At 41.5% G+C, this 21,920-nt stretch overlaps 1 protein-coding gene across 4 annotated transcripts; it reads right to left on the bottom strand.

Moving 5' to 3' along the window:
- Window positions 1-9,812: 9,812 nt before the first annotated feature.
- On the bottom strand, window positions 9,813-20,875 carry KCNJ2 (potassium inwardly rectifying channel subfamily J member 2). 4 transcript variants are annotated; one of them, XM_049860206.1, is made up of 3 exons: window positions 20,786-20,875; window positions 20,429-20,527; window positions 9,813-14,138 (listed from the first exon to the last, which is right to left on the bottom strand). In XM_049860206.1, the coding sequence occupies exon 3, from the start codon at window positions 13,909-13,911 to the stop codon at window positions 12,628-12,630; it is 1,284 nt and encodes a 427-aa protein (XP_049716163.1). In that variant the 5' UTR covers window positions 13,912-14,138; window positions 20,429-20,527; window positions 20,786-20,875; the 3' UTR covers window positions 9,813-12,627. The 4 variants fall into 4 exon arrangements, with proteins under 4 accessions (XP_049716163.1, XP_049716164.1, XP_049716165.1 ...); XM_049860207.1 differs by lacking the exon at window positions 20,786-20,875 and adding an exon at window positions 18,975-19,072 and having other exon boundaries at window positions 20,429-20,489; XM_049860208.1 differs by lacking the exons at window positions 20,429-20,527; window positions 20,786-20,875 and adding exons at window positions 18,975-19,072; window positions 19,538-19,810.
- Between the last annotated feature and the right edge of the window lie 1,045 nt (window positions 20,876-21,920).

The following is a 21,920-nucleotide window of genomic DNA, read 5'->3' as shown; positions in this document are numbered from 1 at the left end:
GTTGGTGAATAATCGGTTTTTTGTTTGTTTTGTTTGTTTGTTTGGGGGGGAGTGTCTAAGTGCCCAATGCAGTTATTCATATATTTTAAAGGAAACTCTTCACCATACACTATTTAATGAGACACTCCCTTTGTGAGCCTGATATTGCAGCATCCATCAAATAAAGAATTGCCTACCTAGGGCCTCAGAGTCCCAGGGTGGTGCAAGCGGTTACCAAGAACAAAAATAACATTTTAAAATCTACCCTGAAGTACAACGTTGTCAGTGATAGGATAATATCCATACACCTACAAGGAAGACCAGTTAATACGACTATTATTCAAATTTGCACACCAACTACTAATGCCAAAGATGAAGAAATTTAAGAATTTTGCCAGCTTCTGCAGACTGAAATTGACTGAACACGCAATCAGGATGCATCGATAATTACTGGTGATTGGAATGCAAAAGTCGGAAACAAAGAAGAAGGATCAGTGGTCGGAAAGTATGGCCTTGGTGATAGAGAAGATGCTGGAGATCACATGATAGAATTTGCAAGACCAATGACTTCTTCAATGTAACTACCTTTTCACCAACATTTATGGCAAGTATACACATGGGCCTAGCCAGATGGAATACACAGGAATCAAATCAACTACACCTGTGGAAAGAGACAATGGACAAGCTCAATATCAGCAATCAGAACAAGGCTAGGGGCCAACTGTGGAACAGACCATCAATTGCTCTTATGTGAGTTCAAGTTGAAATTGAAGAAAATTAAAACAAGTCCACGGAAGCCAAAGGGCCACCTTGAGTATATCCTACCTGAACTTAGAGACCATCTCATGAATAAATTTGACACATTGAACACTAATGACCGAAGTGCAGAAGAGTTGTGGAATGACATCAAGGATATCATACATGAAGAAAACAAGAGGTCATTAAAAAGTCAGGAAAGAAAGAAAAGACCTAAACGGATGTCAGAAGAGACTCTGAAAATTGCTCTTGAACGTCGAGCAGCTAAAGCAAAAGAACGAAATGATGAAGTAAAAGAAATGAACAGATTTCAAAGGGTAGCTCCAGGAGACAAAGAAAAGTATTATAATGACATGTGCAAAGAGCTGGAGCTAGAACACCAAAAGGAAGAACACATTTGGCATTTCTCAAGCTGAAAGAACTGAAAAAAAAATTCAAGCCTTGAGTTGCAATAGTGAAGGATTCCATGGGGGAAAATATTAACACAGAAAGCATCAAAAGAAGATGGAAAGAATACACATAGTCATTATACCAAAAAGAATTGGTCAACTTTCAACCATTTCAAGAGGTAGCATATGATCAGGAACCAATGGTGCTGAAGGAAGAAGTCCAAGCTGCACTGAAGGCACTGGTGGAAAACAAGGTTCCAGGAACTGATGGAGTATCAATAGAGATGTTTCAACAAACCGATGCAGTGCTGGAGGTGCTCACTTGTATAAAAAAAAATATTCCAAGAAATTTGGAAGACAGCTACCTGGCCAGCTAACTGGAAGAGATCCATATTTATGCCTTATCCCAAGAAAGGTGATCCAACCAAAAGTGGAAATTATCGAACAATATCATTATTATCATACACAAGCAAAACTTTGCTGAAGATCATTCAGAAGCTTCTGCAGCAGTGTATCCACAGGAAACTGCCAGAAATTCAGGCCGAATTCAGAAGAGGATGTGAAACCAGGGATATCATTGCTGATGTCAGATGAATCCTGGCTGAAAGCAGAGAATACAAGAAGGGTGTTTACCTGTGCAAAGGCTTTCGACTGTGTGGATAATAACAAATTATGGATAACATTGTGAAGCATGGGAATGCCAGAACATTTAATTGTGCTCATGAGGAATCTGCTCATAAATCAAGAGGTAGTTGTTTGGAAAGAACGAGGGGATACTGCGTGGTTTAAAGTTAGGAAAGGTGTGCATCAGGGTTGTATACTTCCAGCATACCTATTCAATCTGTATGCTGAGCAAATAATCTGAGAAGCTGGACTATATGAAGAAGAACGGGGCATCAGGATTGGAGGACGACTCGTTAACAACCTGCATTATGCAGATGACACAATCTTGCTTGTTGAAAGTGAAGAGGACTTGAAGCACTTACTGATGAAGACCAAAGATCACAGCCTTCAGTGCGGATTACACCTCAACATAAAGAAAACAAAAATCCTTAAAACTGGACCAATAAGCAACATCATGATAAATGGAGAAAAGATTGAAGTTGTCAAGGATTTCACTTTACTTGGACCCACAATCAACAGCCATGGAAGCAGCAGTCAAGAAATCAAAAGATTCATCGCACTGGGAAAATCTGCTGCAAAGGACCTCTTTAAAGTGTTGAAAAGCAAAGACGTCACTTTGAAGACTAAAGTGTGCCTGACAGAAGCCATGGTATTTTCAGTGGCATCATATGCATGCGAAAGCTGGACAGTGAATAAGGAAGACTGAAGAAGAACTGACACCTTTCAGTTGTGGTGTTGGCGAAGAATATTGAGTATACCATGGACTGCCAAAAGAACAAACAAATCTGTCTTGAAAGAAATACAACCAGAATGCTCCTTATAAGCAAGGATGATGAGACTACATCTCATATACTTTCAACATGTTGTCAGGAGCGATCAGTCCCTGGAGAAGGACATCATGCTTAGTAAAGTACAGAGTCAGCGGAAAAGAGGAAGACACTTGGCAAGGTAGATTGACACAGTGGCTGCAACAATGGTTTCAAGCATAACAACGATTGTGAGCATGGAGCAGGACTGGGCAGTGTTTCGTTCTGTGGTACATAGGGTTGCTACGAGTTGGAACCGACTCGAGTGTACCTAACAACAACAACAGGACTTCGGAGTCCCAGAGTGGCGTAAGCAGTTAACAAGTTCAGCTGCAAGCTGAAAGACTGGAAGTTGGAGTCCACTCAGACAGAGGTCCCTGGGAAGAGAGACCTGGGGACCGACTTCCTGAAAAACCAGCCACTGAAAACCCTATGGAGTGTGCCTGCACAACCTTGTGCTCATCAGACAGACAGGAGACCCACACTGGTCAGAGAGCAGTGCAGGGACTTTATGGTATGGTGCCCTGGCCTATAGCTGCGCTTGGTGGGTGGGGGGAAAAGTGAGGCGCAGATGGAGAGAATGAGGCAATAGATAGCCCATCTACTTCAGAACACTGAAAACACCACCCAGCATGAACTAACCATCCAAGCCAAGTGAGTGGTTGGCCCAGGTAATGAAATGCATCTGCTCAGGAAAACAAAAAACAAAAACTCACCTATGGAGCCCAGTTCCACTGTGAAACACAGTTCTACTCTGAGACAATTCTACTCTAATACACATAGGGTCCTCACGAGTTAGACTCGGTGACAACCGGGACTGGTAACTAGGACTTCAGATAGAGAACCATATTAATAAAAATTTGAAAAATTAAAGAAAATAATAACACAAAGTGTGAGACTTGATCCATTTGTTTATTATACAGCAATGAGCCCAAACTATTTGCCCAGGGCATGTCTTTCAGAACCTTGTGCCAGGATCGGGAAGGTGATGAGGCAAAGATGATTCAGGGAGCTAATCAAACCAGGCCATGAGAAAGTGAAAGGTCACGGTCCATGGGAGCAAAGTCCTTAAAATTCAATTTAAAATTTAAGAAGAACTCACACTTCCAAACTTAAGGTTGAACATTACGTTAAGTAACCATGCTTTGAGATCAAATAGCTTTGTTGTAATTTTATTATGAGTTACTCATGAGTATGACTGATAATAGCAGCAATAAACACAGGGTCTGGCACATAATACTCAAAGATTTATGGAAGGAAGGAAGGGAGGAAAGGAGGGAGGGAGGAGTGAGGTAAGCTGGCAGGAGGGAGAGAAAGAAAAAGAGAAGGAAGGAGGAGAGGAAGGAAGAAAAGAACGGAGGGAGGGAGGGAGGAAGACAGAGAAGCAGGCATTCTATTTTTGAAATGTCTCTGATATTTGAGGCTTTGTATGCTTAATCTTCTCAGATTTCCCTAAACCAACAAATTGCAATAAAGTTTTTTGCCTCATTTTTTATTCCATAGCTTTCATACCAGTAGGAGCTTGTGTGAGTATATTTATTCATAAACCACAGTTTATTCAAAATGAAACCAAGCATACACAATATTCAATATTTCCATTTCCATGTTTGACCTAAAAAAATTTCCATTGTAAGAGTTTAAAAAAAAAAAAAGGTTTTTCATAGTAGTGTGCTCACATTTGGCTTTATATGTCTATGAAGTTGTGTTTATAAGCAGTTGATTTTAACAGGCATTTTTAATGATAAAGGACAGATTGATTCAAAGGAGTTGGTTGAAGAGTGGCTAGGAGGGAGAGGAAATGGTATATACTATTAAATTATAAAGGTTTTACATATTCTAATTTTAAAATATTCTGATGTTGAAAAAATATTTTTCTCACCAAATTTACAATTAACATAAATGTTTCCAGATAATATTTATCTAGAATTTAAAGATAAAAAGCAAAGACAGCAATTGCTGTCATTAAGTAGAAGAAATAGGTAGATAATTCATGGACGGACGGACGGACGGACGGACGGGTTGGTGGGTGGACGGATGGATGAATAGATAGATAGATAGCCTTTTTAAAAGCCAAGCCAGACAAGTTACATATACAAATGTGAGATATTCTTCAAAGTAATCACATCAGGAGAGGACTTAGTACAGTTTCCTCGGAGCACCATGTTTTGCAAGGCTTCCTGGGCCATCTTGAGCCATATCACACCCATCAGCAATTAGACAGCCCAACTATCTCATTATATATTTTTATAATCACACATTGGTTATTTTGTGCAAAATTATATGTGCAATCTTAATTATCTACCTTTGTTGCTAAAACACGGTCCTTATTGATTTCTGGGTTTTTCTAGTAGTAAAAGACATAGCCAAACAGGTTCAAATATTGCCACAATTAAAATACTCAAAAAATGTGCTCTGAAAATAACTCCCAATAAGGAATTACAAAATTCCTTTCAAAAATGTTTGAATCCGTGGCAACATCTCCGAAAATATATTTAATCTTCCAAGTGAAGGTTTATGTATTTGAAGGGCAATAAACTAACTGTATTTCATTGCAGAGTACCTAATACACAACAAACACTCAATATGTGGTTTATGTGGTAGTTGCTACATACAAGCTTTTTAAATATCTAAACTCACTTACTTCTTAATTTTCAGACATAATGATTGTAAAACCTTACCACCCATTTTGCAGACAGTGAACTATTGAGGACAAAGTCCATTTAGAGGTCTTTGAGTGCCCAGCACCCAGCTCCATGCCTGGCATAAAATAATTCCCCAATAGATTTGTGATCAAATTGAAAAGAATTATTTAGAAGTTGAATCCCTTAACAGCATCATCTTCCCAGAATATAATTTCAACCCTGAAGGGAAAAAAAATCTCTAAAAAGGAGAATCAGCCAGAATAAAACTACGTTCTAAAAACTAGCCAGGTCTTTCTTGTCTCATTTGGACCTTCTAGCTGCCTGGTAGTCGGATATTAGCCATAGAGTCTTTACAACAGATTATTTTATTCCCTCGACACAGTGGATCAGAAGCAAAAAACTAAATAGTGCTATGAAACTTTTGGCAGCAGAAAGAAAAACAGCAATGAATGGTTTAACAATAAGACAAGCTTTTTAAAAGCACGGACCCACTAAGAAATGATGCAGAGTAGAACTGCCCATTAGAGTTTCCAAGGAGTGCCTGGCGGATTCAAACTGCCGCCCTCTTGGTTAGCAGCTGTAGCATTTAACCACTATGCCACCAGGGTTTCCTGAATCACACAAGAAAATGTTAAATAATACATATCCTCTTTGAATAAGGCAGAGACTTGTATGATATTATAGAAAAACTATTCCACCAAAATAATGAATGCCCTCGAGGTAGCAAACTTCAGTTATGTGAAGAGAACCACTTATGTGTAATTACTCCGCATTATTATTCAGTAACACTTAGGTGCTGAGCCTGGCTGGGCTTTCTTAAACTCCTCCCTTACACATTTTTCTTAACTTTCCCTCTCTCCCTCCCCTCTCCCCCTCCACGCCAAGGATCCTACCCATCTATTTTCCGGAATACGATGACTGACTTTATTGATTTGTCCAGAGCTTTCCTGGTTGCCCAAAGACCCAGCTAGTCTGGGACAGTTGATCATCCAGTTACAGAGCCAGATAGCCTGATTGCATCGCTACCACGCAAGTATTAACTTATAATTCTGTATCTGGAGGGGGGAACATTACAACTACCTTCACGAGTATCTCAAATCATTAGGTCACTAGGCTCCTAGATCTGAGCTATTATGAAAGGAAAAAAAAAAAAAAAGGCTTTGGAGTCTTGAATTATACTAACAATGGACTCTGATTTTTACTTCATCTTACTTATTTACTTAATATGGAAAAACAAATCTGATAGTTTTAATCAGTTTTGCCAGCTTTAAAAATGGAGATTACTGGGGGAAAATTGATTTCTTCTTTCCCAGGTATTTTCTGGGGGAATTGCTGAGTAAGAAAGCCAGGGCTTGTAGGCCTTGCTTAGTCTGAAACTCATAAGAGAGCTCAAGCAGGACTCTGACGCTATAAAAAATACATACACAAAATAACAAAGGTGAGGCCTGCGTAGCATTCAGCTCATGCCTGGTGTTACCATTACGTGTCTGGCTTAATTGGCTCAGTCACCCAGAGGATCATGTCCCACCTTTGGCTGCCTGCAGTGGATAGAAAGCAGAAGTCAGTAATGTGGTGGGTGCCGGCACTCTGGTTAGTAACGGAGCTTTGAAGTTTTGCCTCGAGACAGGCCTAAGCAATTCCTGGCTAATTGAAATTAATCCGAAGTTTGAAATTTACCCAAACCTCACAACCGAGGTTTAAGTTGGTCATTATTCTACTGCTTTTGAGTTGTTGCCCCTATCCAGGGACTAAAACAAGGAATTAAGGAGCAGGTTATAAACAGGGCAGGAATCCTGGGCCAGTGTGCCCTGTATATAGAGAAGGAATGAGTTTTTATTACCGAGAGAATAAAAACCGTGGGACAGAAAGGCCTTAGACTAAACGGTGAAACCTTTACCCAAAGGAAACTTTTACATCCAAAAGGAAGGGTGCACAGAGCAGTGATAAATGTCAGTCTAGCGCTGAATGGGAAACCCTAGTGGTGTAGTGGTTAAGAGTTACAGCTGCTAACCAAAAGGTCGGCAGTTCTAATCCGCCAGGCACTCCTTGGAAACCCCATGGGGCAGTTCTACTCCATCCTCTATGGTCACTATCAGTTGGAATTGACTCAAAGGCAATGAGTTTGGTTTTTCTGTTTTGTTTTGTTTTTTGTTTTTGAGTACTGAATGACCTCAGTTTAAATCTCAGCCCTGCTACCTACTAGCTATTGTGCTTGGACAAAGTACTTAACCTCTCTGGGCCTCAGTTTTTTCATTTCTTAAATGGGGATAATAACAGCACCTTGGGTGCTAACTGAAAGGTTGGCGGTTTGAACGCATCCAGCAGCTCCACAGGAGACAGTCCTGGTAGTCTGCTGCTGGAAAGATTATAGTCAAGAAAACCCTACAGGGCAGTTCCGCTCTGTGGCATGGGACTCAATCTGAGGGCACTCAACAACAGTTCCTGGATTTACTGTTAAGATTAAATTATTTAATATTTATAAAGGACTTATAAAAGTGTTTGGAACATAATAAGGGCCATGTGAGTGTTTGTTAAAGAAAAAGACTCATACTTCCAAATGTAAATTTTCTTAGTATTCCCAATCTTGAAAAATATTAAGTTATTCCAAATTTGCTAGATGAAGTGGTATTTTCTCTGAGACCACATATCCTTGGTAACTTTGTGTTCTAAAATAACATACAAATAGGTTTTGGAGGTAGATAAAACCAAAATACAGATTCTACCTCAGTGATTCACTGGCTTTGCTATTAAGCTTCAGTTTCTTCATCTAATACAAGGATCAGCAAACTACAGACTATGAGCCAAATCTAGCATACAACCTGCACAATTATAAATAAAGTTTTATTGGAACACAGCCGTGTCCATTCTTCATTATACTATTTGTGACTAGGCAGAACTGAGTCTTTTTTGTACCAGAGACCATCTGGTCCACAAAGCCAAAAATATTTACTATCTGGTTCTTTCCAGAAAACGTTTGCTGACCCCGATGTACAATATGCAAATAACAATATCCTGGCTTATTTTTGTGAGAATGAGATGAGAACCTTACACATAGTACAGGTTCAATAAAGAGTAACTATTATTGTATTGTCATTTGGAGTGGTGCAAATTGTTCAGCGCTTGGCTACTAACCGTAAAGGCTGGTGGTTCAAATCCACTCAGAGGCACCTTGGGAGAAAGGCCTGGTGATCTACTTCCCACAGATCACAGCCATTGAAAACTCTATGGAGTGCAGTTCTACTCTGACACACACGGGGCCGCCATGAGTTGGAATCAACTTGACAGCAACTGGTTTGTCTGGGTTTTGATTTTATTAATATCATTAGATAGAGAATCAAAATCTGAATGAATACTACCTTCGATACTTTTGTTTGCCTGATTTTTAGTCTTTTGTATCCTCTCTCTACTTAGGCCTTTCTGTCCAAAAACAAAATATGAGCCTAACTTCCTCAAACTGGGATTAAGCTAATCTGCCAGCCCATGGCACCTGTCTGTTCAGTCAATTTCTATGGCTCCATTCATCCAAACCACCCAGGTTTCTGTCCCATTGTTCAGGAGCATTTGCTTTATGTCTCAGCTCCTCTACAGGCATCGAGCAGGAAGCCCAAAGATCTTTGCACCGATTTTGTTGTCCATTTTTAACTTTTTATTTAGAAATAATAAAATAAGACATAATATATAAAAATATGTACAATCCATGGTTTGTGCAGTACAATAGAAAGACTTTTCAGATACAAAAAGACGGCAAACGGGAAAATAATAACTCTCACGATTGTCAAAGGCCGGAATTGTTCAACTCACCAGAGCCCAGAGCTGAAAGCCAACATTGCAGGAAAAGAGATTTTCGTTGGCTAAGGGGTTTTTTTAAGGGGTAGGGGTGGGGAGGCGACTACGCAACACTTTTTTTTTATGTTTTCACCTGAACATTATTAAACACAGAGTGAAAAAATCACTCATTCTACTTCTCAGAACAAGCATTTTGCCTTCGCTGAGTGGTTTATTATAAAATATGGACTGATGAATGGATTATCTGGGCGGGAAACACAATTTGGGGAACAGACTTTATCAAATAAACGTCGAGATTTGGGACAGGAGTGTATGAGAAAGAAAGGAAGTCAAGGGAAGAAATAATGCATTAATAGAATTAAAAAAAAAAAGTAAAACAAACTTCCTCTAGGAATTTAGAAATGACTACAGTGCTATCGTGACATCCTGAAAATGTCTAATTCAAGTATATTCTTAGAGGGATAGAAAACTATTCCTTTCTCAAGAATCAAAATAGAGTTCACTTTCTCTACTTTTATTTAAAAATAGGATAACAAGGAATCTATGCCCTTCCTCCCTCCCTCCCCTACCCCCCACCCCAAATAGAATGCCCATCCATATCTGGGCAAAAGGCTTTAAAAGGGAAGAAATTCTAAGTAAATTCAACTGGGATTTGCTTGCAAAAGAGAAGCAACACGTATCTGGGAATAGACCCCAGATATTCACGGAGAGTCCCTTATATCCACATTCAGAGGACCTTTGGACACTAGTTAAAGAGACCCAGTCAATAAGGACAAACGTTTTGAAGGTAAAATGCAGCAATAAGTGGCGTGCATTACTGTGTCTTGGCTCTTGACAAAAAAAAAAAAAAAAAAAAACTTGCCATTTAAAGCTTGTAACTGTTAAAATGCTAATAACTAGAAAAAGCTACCAAATGAACAGTCCATGCTGAAATAAATAACAGAAGAACATAGCAAAACGAACCTTAAGAGGCTGGTAAATATTTGCTAAAACCATGCTAACCAGTAGCATATAGGTACTAGCTCTCAGACATTGTTGCACTGACATTATACTTTCTATGGCATTTTTTTTTCCTTTACAGACTTCTATTTACATTTGGCTTTAAATATGAAAATATCTGATAAACTTTATAAAATGTACACTTTAAAAACATAGCTTCTGCAAAATTTTCTTGGAAAAAAACAAACCTGTGCACCAGAAATTTTAGATATTTTTTTCTCTTTTTCAGAAATAAGCTGAAAGAGTTCCCGCCCTCATTCTCACCCTCATAATCACCCCCCCTTCAATATCTCAAGTCTTCTTTTTTTTTTTTTGTGGCAGCACTGTGTGTTTGGGGGAGTCTCCTTTTATGGTTACCCCCATTCTCCACTGTATCTTCAAATAATTTACATATTACTGAATACTCTTTGGTTTGATTATTTTCCTTTGCAAAACATCATAATAGCAGCAGCTGAAGTCCTCAATATTTTCTCACTGTCAACGGCCGAATTGTTGCCTTTTCTCTAATTTCTCTTGTCTACTCGATCCCCAAATCCTTCAACTCTTTAAACAACTTCCCAAGCCTGCCGTTCAACTTGGATTTAATATGGTATCCACTCATTTGACATCTCTATCTTGGTTTGGTTAAAATAACATCACAGTTTTCAAACCCATCAACTCTGAATGCTGAACACAGCATACAGTGTCCTATTTTTGCAAGCACCTCTTTCAGAGATGGCTATGCAAGACCAGAGACCATCACAAACATTGATTTACAAAATACATGATTCTAGAACAAGCTGTTTTTTAATGGCATACAGGGATATAATACCATAAATCCGTTGATTTTGAGACTCCCGATTAAGAAGAAAAGTCAGTAATCCCAGAAACTTTTAACCAAAAGTTCCATTATTGAGCTAGAGTGGGGGAAAAAAAAAAAATTCTAGCAAGGCAGGCAGCCAGGCAGACAGAAGCTTCTGGAAAACTACGTCCTAGTAACCTGCTCTAGGGCTCCACAGGAGACAACAGTCAGCACTGGGCTTGCATTCAACCATGAGTGTGCACACATAAAGGAGGAAATAATCCTTAGGGCATTACCTCCTTTACTTGTGACTGTGTTAACTTTGTATGGCTTTCTTTGACCCTAAAATACTGACATACTTTCATTCTTACGCTCTGCCGTAAAAAAAGCAATTTTCCTCTCCCTCCTGAATACTTAAACTGATGGGTTGCATCAAGGGGGCTTGTCCTACCTCCCCACCTCTCCTCTTTGGCATTGGCAGCCCTCTCTGACACTAGGGCTCACTCCAGATCTTTCCAGACTGATCAGAAGAAACAGCCTCAAGGCCAGGTGTGGCATCTTTTCTAAGGCAAAGTCAAGCTGGAAATGTCCTGACTGTCAAAACAACAAATTCAATCCCAAGGGTTGAAACCTATTTATCCTTAATTCTGGATGGCTCAGTTTTGAGGACTCCAACTAAACTCAAACAGGGTCTTATCTTGTGGAATAAATTCTGGAATGTGCAAAATGGGAATACCCAGAAAAACCTAACTAGCACATCACCATCACTTACTTTCTTTTTAACTTGGCCAGCATTAGGTGGCAGGGAAGAAAAGGTGTTTCTATTGTGTACGTGTACTTATTTGTGTATGTGTACAAGTGCAAATTTTACTTCCCTTTTCCTCTTCCTTTTCCAATAAGACAGTCACGTGAAAGAAATTAAAAGCAATTGCACTTATTAGACTGTGTGTGTGATGCTCTACTTTCTGAATAGGGTGCAAAATGAGAGAATAGTTCAAGTTCTTGCTGAGGTTCAATGTTATTGTCTCTTGATTCCAGGGCAGCCCGTAGGGGCTTTACTTCCTTTTTAATACAAGCTCCACTGTGCAAAAATCTGCATTATCTTTGGTATTTATTTTAGGTAGTCTAACTTAAAATTTGAGATAACCCATTAACATCATTGAGGGGGGAAAAAAAACAAAACAAAACCCTGGAGGCTACCATTTGGCTAGTGTTACATAATGCCCTTATGTAACCAAAGACAGAGAGAGAGACAGAGAGAGAGAGAGACAGAGGGAAGGGGGAAAAAAATCAATTCTAGCAAACAAATTACTGGCCTCAAAAAATCAGGCTCTCGTTTTGGCAGCTCATAGCCAAATACTTGCCACTTTGAAGCATATCATGAGCTTTCAACAAAGTTCAACACTGACTTTTAAGTTATACAAAAGAAAAAACTACACTGCAACAAAAATACAATTTGTGCTCATGTAGTTAGCAGCTTTTCAAAAATTAAGGCAGAGTCTTGCCTTTGTTATGCCATTAAAAACATTCTTGTTCCCTAAAGAGAAGCATGTTGGATCAGTCGAATACCTGACCAAGGCTTGCCTGCAAGTTCAAGTTTTGTAAAAACACAAAACAATACACAAAAACCCATAACTTAGCCTACAACATGTATGTGCCATCAGGTCATGCACAGACGTGTTTAGTGCTTTCCGTGAATCTCCGAGCTCACAGTCTTTCTTTGAAACCATCATGCTAGCCTCAGTCCCTGTGGCCGCTTGCCTTGACCCACTTCGTCACCAGTACCGTCGTCTGTATCACTGCTTTGAGCCTTTGACCAACAGACTGTGTTTTAAAGTAAATATTCCAGAGAAGGAATCAGTCAGTCATATCTCTGATTCTCGCCGTAAGGGCCTGGGCTCTAGAGGTACACTTGCCTGGTTGTGAAGGTCTATGTCAGGGGGAGTGTCTGTACTAGTGCTTTCTGGAAGTCCATTTTCACTGTCATCTTCCTCTTTGCTTGTGAGGGCAACTTCATTTTCATAGCAAAATGAATTTGCATTTGAGAGGATATATTTCTTTTCCGCTAAGTCTCTGGCACTACAAAGGGGAGTGTTGGGTACTTCATATGTTTTGTGGAACCTTGAATAGTCCACTTTGTAGTAGTGCTTCTCTTCAAAGAGTACAGGCTCATAGCGGTGGCCCCAAAGGATTTCGTTTGCCAAGTAAGAGCTACGACATTGTGTTGTCATGGCGGTGGCTTCCACCATGCCTTCCAGTATTACCACGATTTCAAAGTCTGCATTGTCAATATCCTGTTTACTTAAATCATATAAAGGACTGTCCTCATCTATTTCGTGGACTATTGTGATTGGGGACACCAGAAATATACGGTCAATTCCACTGTCGAACCCAACATTGATGTCTATTTGATCCAGTGGGATATACTCCCCTTCAGAAGTAATTCTGGATTTGAGGAGCTGTGCTCGAACGTGAGCTTCCACCAAATGGCTCTTCCGAAGATTGCCCACTCGCCACATCAAACATAGCTTGCCATCTCTCATGGCAATCACAGCATTGTGACTGAAGACGAGAGTCTCATTTCTCTTCTTTGGCTTTGCCATCTTCGCCATGACAGCACCAATGATGAAGGCATCGATGATGCAGCCCACAATCGATTGGAACACCACCATGAAAACAGCAATCGGGCATTCGTCAGTAACACACCTGAAGCCATAGCCTATTGTTGTCTGGGTCTCAATGGAGAAGAGGAAGGCAGCGGTGAAGCTATTGACCTCAGACACACAAGCTTTGCTCTCCTTCGATGCATCCAGGTCCCCATGGAGCAGAGCTATCAGCCAAAACACACAGCCAAAAAACAGCCATGAGAGAATGAAAGCCAGGCAGAAGATAACCAGCATCCACCGCCAGCGGATGTCCACACACGTGGTAAAGATGTCTGCCAAGTACCGTTGTCCTTTCTCCCCCACGTTGATGAACTGAACATTACAGTGGCCATCTTTCTTCACAAAGCGGCTCCTGCACTGCTGTCGAGTGTGGACTTTACTCTTCCCGTTCCCAAAGCCATTTGCCACTGCCATGGTGGCCAACTTCATGCCGTCTTCTTCTGAAGAGACAATGCTATAGCGGTTGGTTCGCACACTGCCCATTGCTTCTGCCTTGGACTCCAGTGCTTCTGCTTTGGAAAACAGTCTGAGTTTTTGCAAAACCCTTTGGAGAAACAGTTTTGAATGTTCAGTGAGGACAACCACAAAAAAAAAAAAAAAAAAAAATGAGGAGTGATGGGAGTCTCCAGGAGCCTTGGCAGTCTACCAAGGACTGTCTACTGACATGCAGAGTTACCTTAGTAACTTAGCTGACATCCAGAGAACATGTCCTGCAAAAAAAAAAAAAAAGACAGAGAGATTGTTCATCTTAAAATAAGTCATAATTGAAGAGTTCTACTGTTTAAGCAATGTTTCCTAACAAGACAAGGTATCAGGTATAAATATATTCTACATTGAATTATAAAGTTTTTTTTTGTTTCTTTGTACCCTAACTTATTTTTAATTTTATTTAAAGGTATAAGGTCATTAAACATAGGACAGTTGTTGTTTGTGGCAGTCTTTCAATCAAAATTTCAGGGCTCTCCTTCCTTAGTTTTGCCAGAGATTTGGAATATTCTATTTTTCAGGTGTACCCTCTCCTTCCTATTCCCTTCTTTGGCTTTCTCAAGTAATTAAGCAGGAGAGGGGCTTCCTAATTCCAAACCTTGTCATGAAGCTTTAAGAAGGAGGGCATATGTAGAGAACATTTCACACAAATGCAGCGTATGAATGTTAATTAAGTTGCATGCGCATTCTGGAAGAATATTAGAGCCCTTGTCGTCAGAAGGTGCAGATTATTTTGTTTAAATGATCAAAGTGAGCAGACAGCCCTTCTAATCATCGGAACTGGATCCCAATTTCTGGATATTGTTGGGGCTTGCTTGATCACTTGGCCTACTCTCCGCAGCCAGTATGCAGAAATCCGTGATAACATCTCTGTTAGAGCAGTGATTCTGACTTGAAGACGTGGTTTGCTCTGGGGGATAGAGAGTGATTCTGTTGCCTAGTGATAAGAGTCTTGAAATTCTGTGGGGATGAGACTGCCATGTGTAATAATGACAGGCTGGGAAGTAAGCACCTTGGTGCTAAAGGACCAGGTCTTTAGCAGTTTGAGATCAGGCAGGAACTCATTCATGTGGGTCCAGTTCTGTGTCCTCCCAAACGAAGAAAGCTTTCTAAGGGTAGGTCCTGAATGCCCTGTCAGCTTACTTTCACAAGCGCTATTGTTTGCTGTCTGTTCCTATGGAGAAGGCACTCACCTTTATTTAATATGAACAAATAGTAGCCTTCAGTTTTCTCCTCTTCCCTCATTCTCCCCTAGGTAAAAACTATCTACTTTAAATTTCCATCTTCACTACAAAGGAATTGTTTTTCAACTGACTAGCTAACAAAAGCCTAACTCTAAGGCATTTTCTTGACCAAATTTAAATGAGCAAAATTAGTATAGCTTAGAGCTAAACAATAAAAGTGATTCTCAACGTTTCAAACCACCAAAGCCATCCCCTGTCTTTCAGGGGGACAATGAACAACGGATGAAAAGGGTCAGAAATGCACTGACTCTCGGCTAATGAGAACTTCACTCCTCTTTCTCCCCCAAAGTCACGGTAAGATTAAGCAGTTAACAAACCCAATTTCTGCAAGCCAGCTGCCGACTAATAAAGAAAACCCTGTATCTTGTTTTTGGATATCCACTGATAGAGACACAAGGTTCGTTGCCCCCTGAAAATGTCTTACACAGTCTTTTGACTTCTCTCTTTCTTTATCCGAGTTATTATGCAAGAATGTGCCTCAACACATTTTTCCTGAGATTAGTCATCTGTGAAAATTGCAATGTGTGTTACATTTTGGCAGCTTCTGACACCTAAATGATGCCCGATTTGAAAGTGCCTTTGAATCACTTTATAAAAAGAAGTTACTGTGCCTTCCTGGCCTTCCACCTGCTTCTGTGTTTTGTCTGCTTCCCTATGAAGTTTGCCCTTGGACAAAAGGAGCAAGACTCTTATTCCTCAGGTTCTAGATTCTGTACATGGAAAGAATTTCTCTTAACAGAGATTTTGGCTTATTTGCCTCACATGATGTTACCAAGATTTTCTACAAAAAGACAGATGTACATAACAACATACTGCCAAATGCAGGTGGACTTTGAAACAAAAAAATACGTCTCATTTAAATAGTGCTTAGGCTCTTGAGTTCTGGTTGATTTCAGAACCTTATAAGCAGACACCAAGAAATTCCCTTTCCCCCATGATTTAAAAGAAGCCTTCCCTCTATTTACCATTAGGGACCATGCATAGACAGCCTCAAATGTCTTCTGATTTATTTCTGCACACTTTCCAGATTAAAGTATGACTTTTGAGTAGCATAAAAGATTGACTAAAGGTCACTCCATTTTACCCGAACAGACTGACTAATGTTTAAAGATTAAAACCTAAGACCCATATGGAATTAAAAGGGCAAATTATGACGTTCCCAAAATCTTGACCCCAAGACATTTGTTTGGATTCCACAAATCACACAATACCATCTTCCTATGAATAGCTTTCCACATTTAGAACCTTGAAAACAGCCTGGATTGAGCGACTATTATTGTCTTGTTTCCACGGCTAATGGCAGAATTCATTCCACACCCAGAGTATCGTTTAGAAATTTTACAATTTCTGACCAGAAAAAAAAAGGGGGGGGGGGGTTCCTGGCAAAATCATAACTTTTGTCACTTAGAAAAGATATGCCCCAAAACAGATTTATGTGTGTATATATGTGCACCCAATTTTTGTGGAGTTGGTTATGTAGCAAAAATCTAGAACTTGCCAAGGTTTGACATGATAATTGTCTTAATATTTTACTAGGAAGACTGCCTTTCCCACTAACCTGTCCAGTTGCCTTCAGGCAAGTTGAAAATTTTCCAGCCCACGCATTCGTAATTGCCAATACGTGGGCATCTGGGGAAACCTTTCATTAGGAATAAGGCTTTCACAGAACTTTATTTTAGCCATTTAATTAAAATTATTTCTTGAGAAATATTCAATTAAAGATAGATGAGAACACTAAGTAATCTGAAGGCTTACCCACTGCTGTTGAGTCAATTCTGACTCATAGTGACTCTACAGGCCAGAGTACAACTGTCCCATAGGGTTCCCAAGGAGCAGTTAGTGGATTCGAACTACCAACCTTTTGGCTGGCAGCTGAGGAGCTCTGAAGCACTGCACCATCAGGGCTCCAAGCTGACTGCTTAGATTCATGCAACTCAGGAGAGTCGATATTTGATCTGATGGACAGTCTGAAAAATCCCCTTTCTGCCAAAATATTTAAGGGGCCAGATATAAATTTAATGGAAACAAATAATCATTTTACCCAGGCCATAACCAATGATGTAGAAAGTATTCCTGGGAAATTGAGAGTCTACATGTGCTGCTCTTCATGTTAAGACTATTTATAGGCTGAGCCAAAATTAAGCATAAGCAATGGAAAAAAATAGTTCAGTACTTCAATCTTAGGTAGATGTTAAATGAGAGAGAGCTATGGATAGATACAAGGTCACAGAGGTCACAGTGTATACATGGGTGAATCGAAAGTGTTTTTACTATGCAGGAAAGATTTCCAATACGGTTTATAAGAAAAAAAAAACTAGAAAAATATAATTATGAAAAATAAATGTGTCCCATAATGTGGTGTGGTGTGCAGTAAATCAGAAAGTTTCTGCCTAAAGATAGAAATAAAGATGGCAAAAGCCAGTGTGCTACACTGAGAGAGAGGTCTGCTAATGAGTGCTCAGAGCAGCTATTCTCCAGCTGACGCCATATAGAGCAGCGTGAGTGTGCTCTGGGCACATGTTGCTATGTGAGCACACCTCCCAGCAAAGCAACCTCTTAGAAGATCAGTAAACAGAAGGGAGGGGAAGGGAAGGTCAGGAAGGGAGAAGGGGAGGGAGGAATAGCCATCTATCTGTGTGAGCACCATCTATAACATTTATACCCCACAGTGCAGGCAGGATCGCTCAGCATTTGCATCTGCTGAAAACTATGCATATTTGGTAAACCAAAATACACACACACACACACACACAAACCCAACCTTGGAACATTAGTCAATCTGTTCAGGTAAAAATGTAGTGACCTTTGGCCAATCTTTCATACTACTCAAAAATCATACAAGGATTCTAGAACTGATCAGAGATTCTACCAACCGAAAGGTCTGAGGGATGTAGAGATACTGTGAGCTCTTTTTATTTTTTTCCCCCAGATGCCAAATTCACAAGAGTATAGAACAAACAGTCTTTATGGGTACCAATAACATAAAAAAGTAAAGTGCCACCAAAATATGAGAGAGAGGGGTGGAAAGCAAAGTGAGATGACCTTGACCCCCATTCTCACCCTTCCCACCATCCTTGAAGTATCATCTTCTACTCTTACAGACCATCAAGGTACTTCCAGATAATGCAAAATATAATAAGTATAAAATATTATAATAAATATAATTATACAATTATATAATAATAAATATAATTATATAATAAATATAATTTTAGGATAATAAATATAATTATATGATAATAAATATAATTATATAATAATAAATATAATTATATAATAATTATAAGTAAAACACTTGGAACGGGGATGGAAGTGAGGAAGGAAAAACTAACAAACGTAAAGGCAGTGTACGAAAGACATACAACAGTGGTTAGCAAAAAAAGAAATCGAACTCCCTGTTGACTGTTAAGGTGTAAAAAGCTGTCTGCATTCTTTGCATATCCAAAACAGGTTTTTAAATACTGTCCTATTTCCTCACAGATAAATTCTAATTTAATGAAAATCCCCAGGCACTGTTTGGTTCTGTTGTACATGGGGTCGCTATGAGTCGGAATAGACTCGAGGGCACCTAACAACGACAACATCCTAGTTACTGTCCTACTGATGTGCTCACCAAGACAGCCATTAAACGGGTCACTTCCTATCTCTCTTTTTTTTTTTTTTAACTGTCAGAATTAGTCCATGTTATGATGCAATATTACTGTAGAATCAAGTCGTTTTGACCACTGTGCTTCCCTAAAACCACACTGTCTTCCACTGAAGTAATCATAGGATTATTAATAGGAATAGCAAACGGCTTAGAAGAGAGTGACATACGATGGGAAAGTTTTGCGGTCTTCAGGCTCGAATTCAATTCAGGCTCCGCTCTCTTAGCCAGCAAAGCAACTTTGAGACGCTCACTCTGGAACTCGAAGCTACACTTGAGGCAATGACCAAAAAAAAAAAAAAATAGACGCCAAGAATCAAAATAATGCTGAGTCCTAAGGCTTGCCAAGTTTGGGACCAACGCTTTAGACCTGGTCCCTCGCCTCTTCCTTAGAGAGAGAATCGCCAGAGACTGCCGGTCTCTGCCTCCAAACTCGGTGTCTCGCTACAGCTGGTGCACTGGAAGTTATGAGCACAAACAGATGCTGCAGAGAAATCTGTTTCTATTGCTCAACTGTTCCAAGCATGTCTCAGTATTTTTAGCTCTAAGGATGTTCCTGGGCTCACACAAACTATAGAGACATGATCTGGAACTCCGGAACGTGGGTGAGCGCTACAGCAGCGTGACAGCTGGGCACCTCTGGAGCAGCGGGGCCGGGGAGGGTAATCAGTCCAGCTCCCAGGACACCCAAGCAGCGAGAGGGAAGGAGGGAAGAAAACACAGCAGCCCTTACCTGTTGCTGGCGCAGGAGCCTGGGGGCATGGAGTGGAAGTGGGGGGGACAGAGGCATGTAAGATCCAGTAGTTTGTCAAAGAGAGGGAGCCAAAGCAAACCCAATTTCCAAGACCCAGCTGACCGGCGCCGGGGCGGGCTGTGAGCTGGTCGGGGCTCCAGGGCGCTCTGCAATCTCCTGGGCTCTTTTGAGGCGGTCCAGGAGATACCGGCCCGCCTGGCTCCGCCCCCGGCCGCGGCCGGCCAATAGCAGCGCGCCGGGCCGTGCGGCCGGCCCCGGGCAGCGCGGCGGGGAGGGGAGGCTGCAGCTCCCGCGGCCGCGGCGCTGCCGGCGCGGAGAACCTGCCGCTGCTTCCTCCCCCTCCAGCCGCCGAGCCCGAGCCGGGATGGGGGCCGGCCCGGGCTGGGGAGGAGGAAGTGGCGCCCCAGCTGGGACGGCAGCAGGTGGGAAGCTCGGCGGCCGGGCTTTTGCGGCTGTGTAATTGCAGCCTGGCCTTGGGCAAGACTTCCTCCTCTTCTTGGAGCCCCACGCTTCCCTTTTTCCGTCCCCGGAGGAGGCTGCTGAGTTCTGCGTCCTCCTCGAGGGGCCTGCGAGGTGCCATTGCCGGGCAGAGACTTTGGCTGCAGGGGAGGCTTGCATGTCAGTCCGGACGCGTCTCCGCCTGCTCTGCCTCCCACCCACCCAAAGCCCCGCGCTCCCGAAGCCCCCGGAGGAAGCAGCGGTGCGCCGAGGAGCCGAAACTTAAGTGGGCAAGGGACAGGGACAGTCACGGGGACGGGGACGGGGGCGGGCGCGCAGAACTCAGGAGGATTGAGACGCGCACGACCCCAGGAGTGGCAGTTGCACAGCTGCTTGGTTATTGCTTCTCCCGATTGTTTGTGAATTACTTACAAAGCGTCCAGACTCCTCTGAAGGGTGAAGTGCTCGTTCCCTCTCGCCTGGTCCGCCCTCAATCTCCTTCTCCACCACCGCCCGGCACGCTCTGCTGATCTAAAATCAGAACAATTAGAGAGCAATGAATTCTCTGGAACAGCAAGCAACTCCCACAGACACTCAGCTCTGCCCTCGCACCAGCGCCTCCCAGCCCTCACTTCAGAGACCAGGCAAGAGCGTATAAGACTCTGTCAAAAGCCTGTGTAAACGTCGGTATTAACTGGGTCTGGACCCTGAAACTCTACAACCTAATCCGTGGGCGTGTGTGTGTGCGAACTGAAGAATAAGTGCATAGATCTTGGAGCACTCTCGTACCTTAAAAAAGCTTTGCTTCTAAAGGACATGAAATTATTAGGAGTCTTTTCCTTCCAGTGCGTTTGAAATCTCTTCTTCTTCTTTTTTAATGTTTTATTTCCTCAAGCGATCATATCCTTCTTTCGTGCCGTTTAAACCTCTAAAGGCCCCCTTGAGTCACCAAACTACCGCAACCAACCGGCTTGTGTTCTGGACGCCGCCGCCCGGAAGGTGGTTCTGTGCGCAGCAAAGGTGAAACTGTCAATTCCAGGGAAAGGGTCAGCGCCGGTTGGGTACCTCATATCCTCACACGGCCCCTAGGAGGTGCTGGTGAAACACGCTTAGGTTTTGCAGCTCTGTGCTTAATCCCGGGCTAGCAAGTGTGCTGCTTTTCCTAGCTGAGCGAAGATACTTAAATTAAAAGGGTGTGGTATGGTCGCGCACGCGGTGGTGGCTGCTCTCATAGCCAGCTGCGTTTCTGCATTCCATTTGTTGAGATTATACAGTGCAGCCTGCTGGAAGCCCTGTTACCAGGTCTGTGTTGCCTTTTAAAGCTGTGTATGTGGGAATGAATAATGCCTCACACGGGGGAGGTCTACGACAACATTTATTAAGTCATGCATTATTTATAAGCACTCTGAATTAACTCTGTAGAATAGATGGATACAGCCCAACCCAGGCAGTAGCCCTGAGCTGATAGGTACTGAAGAGAGACACCTATGTAGCTAAAGGGCAGAGAATGAATAACAGCTCACTGCAGTTCAATAAACTTCTTCTGGAACGTGTTTCCTCCCGTATTTCTTCTCCGAAACAGGCCAGAGAGGTCCAATTAATCCCTAAAACACATTAAACCTCAATGGAAAAAGGAAATTCGCCATTTATACATTTTCTTCTCTTCATTTCTGTTCAGTCTGTGTGTCTGTAGGCTGCTAAGAACTTTCCAAACTGTGAATTCTGAGAGGCAGCATTTCATTTCCAGGCAATGAGTTCTTTTTGAAAATCAGCCGCACAGAAAGGGGTGTTGTTTTTCCGGGAATTACATTTAAAATTGCTTCACTTTAATGTTCTACTCTAAATAAACTGAACACAGACCAAGGTTGTTCTGTATGACAGGAAAATCTTTAAAGAAATGAACGCGAGTTTATAAGGCTAAGAT

This window comes from Elephas maximus, chromosome 19 (assembly GCF_024166365.1).
Source record: "Elephas maximus indicus isolate mEleMax1 chromosome 19, mEleMax1 primary haplotype, whole genome shotgun sequence".
Lineage (NCBI taxonomy): Eukaryota > Metazoa > Chordata > Mammalia > Proboscidea > Elephantidae > Elephas > Elephas maximus.
This window is presented reverse-complemented; position numbering and strand designations above follow the sequence as displayed.

What these genes read in the sequence shown, in the direction of transcription:
- KCNJ2 (XM_049860206.1), bottom strand. Translation starts at nt 13,911, where the DNA reads ATGGGCAGTGTGCGAACCAACCGCTATAGCATTGTCTCTTCAGAAGAA.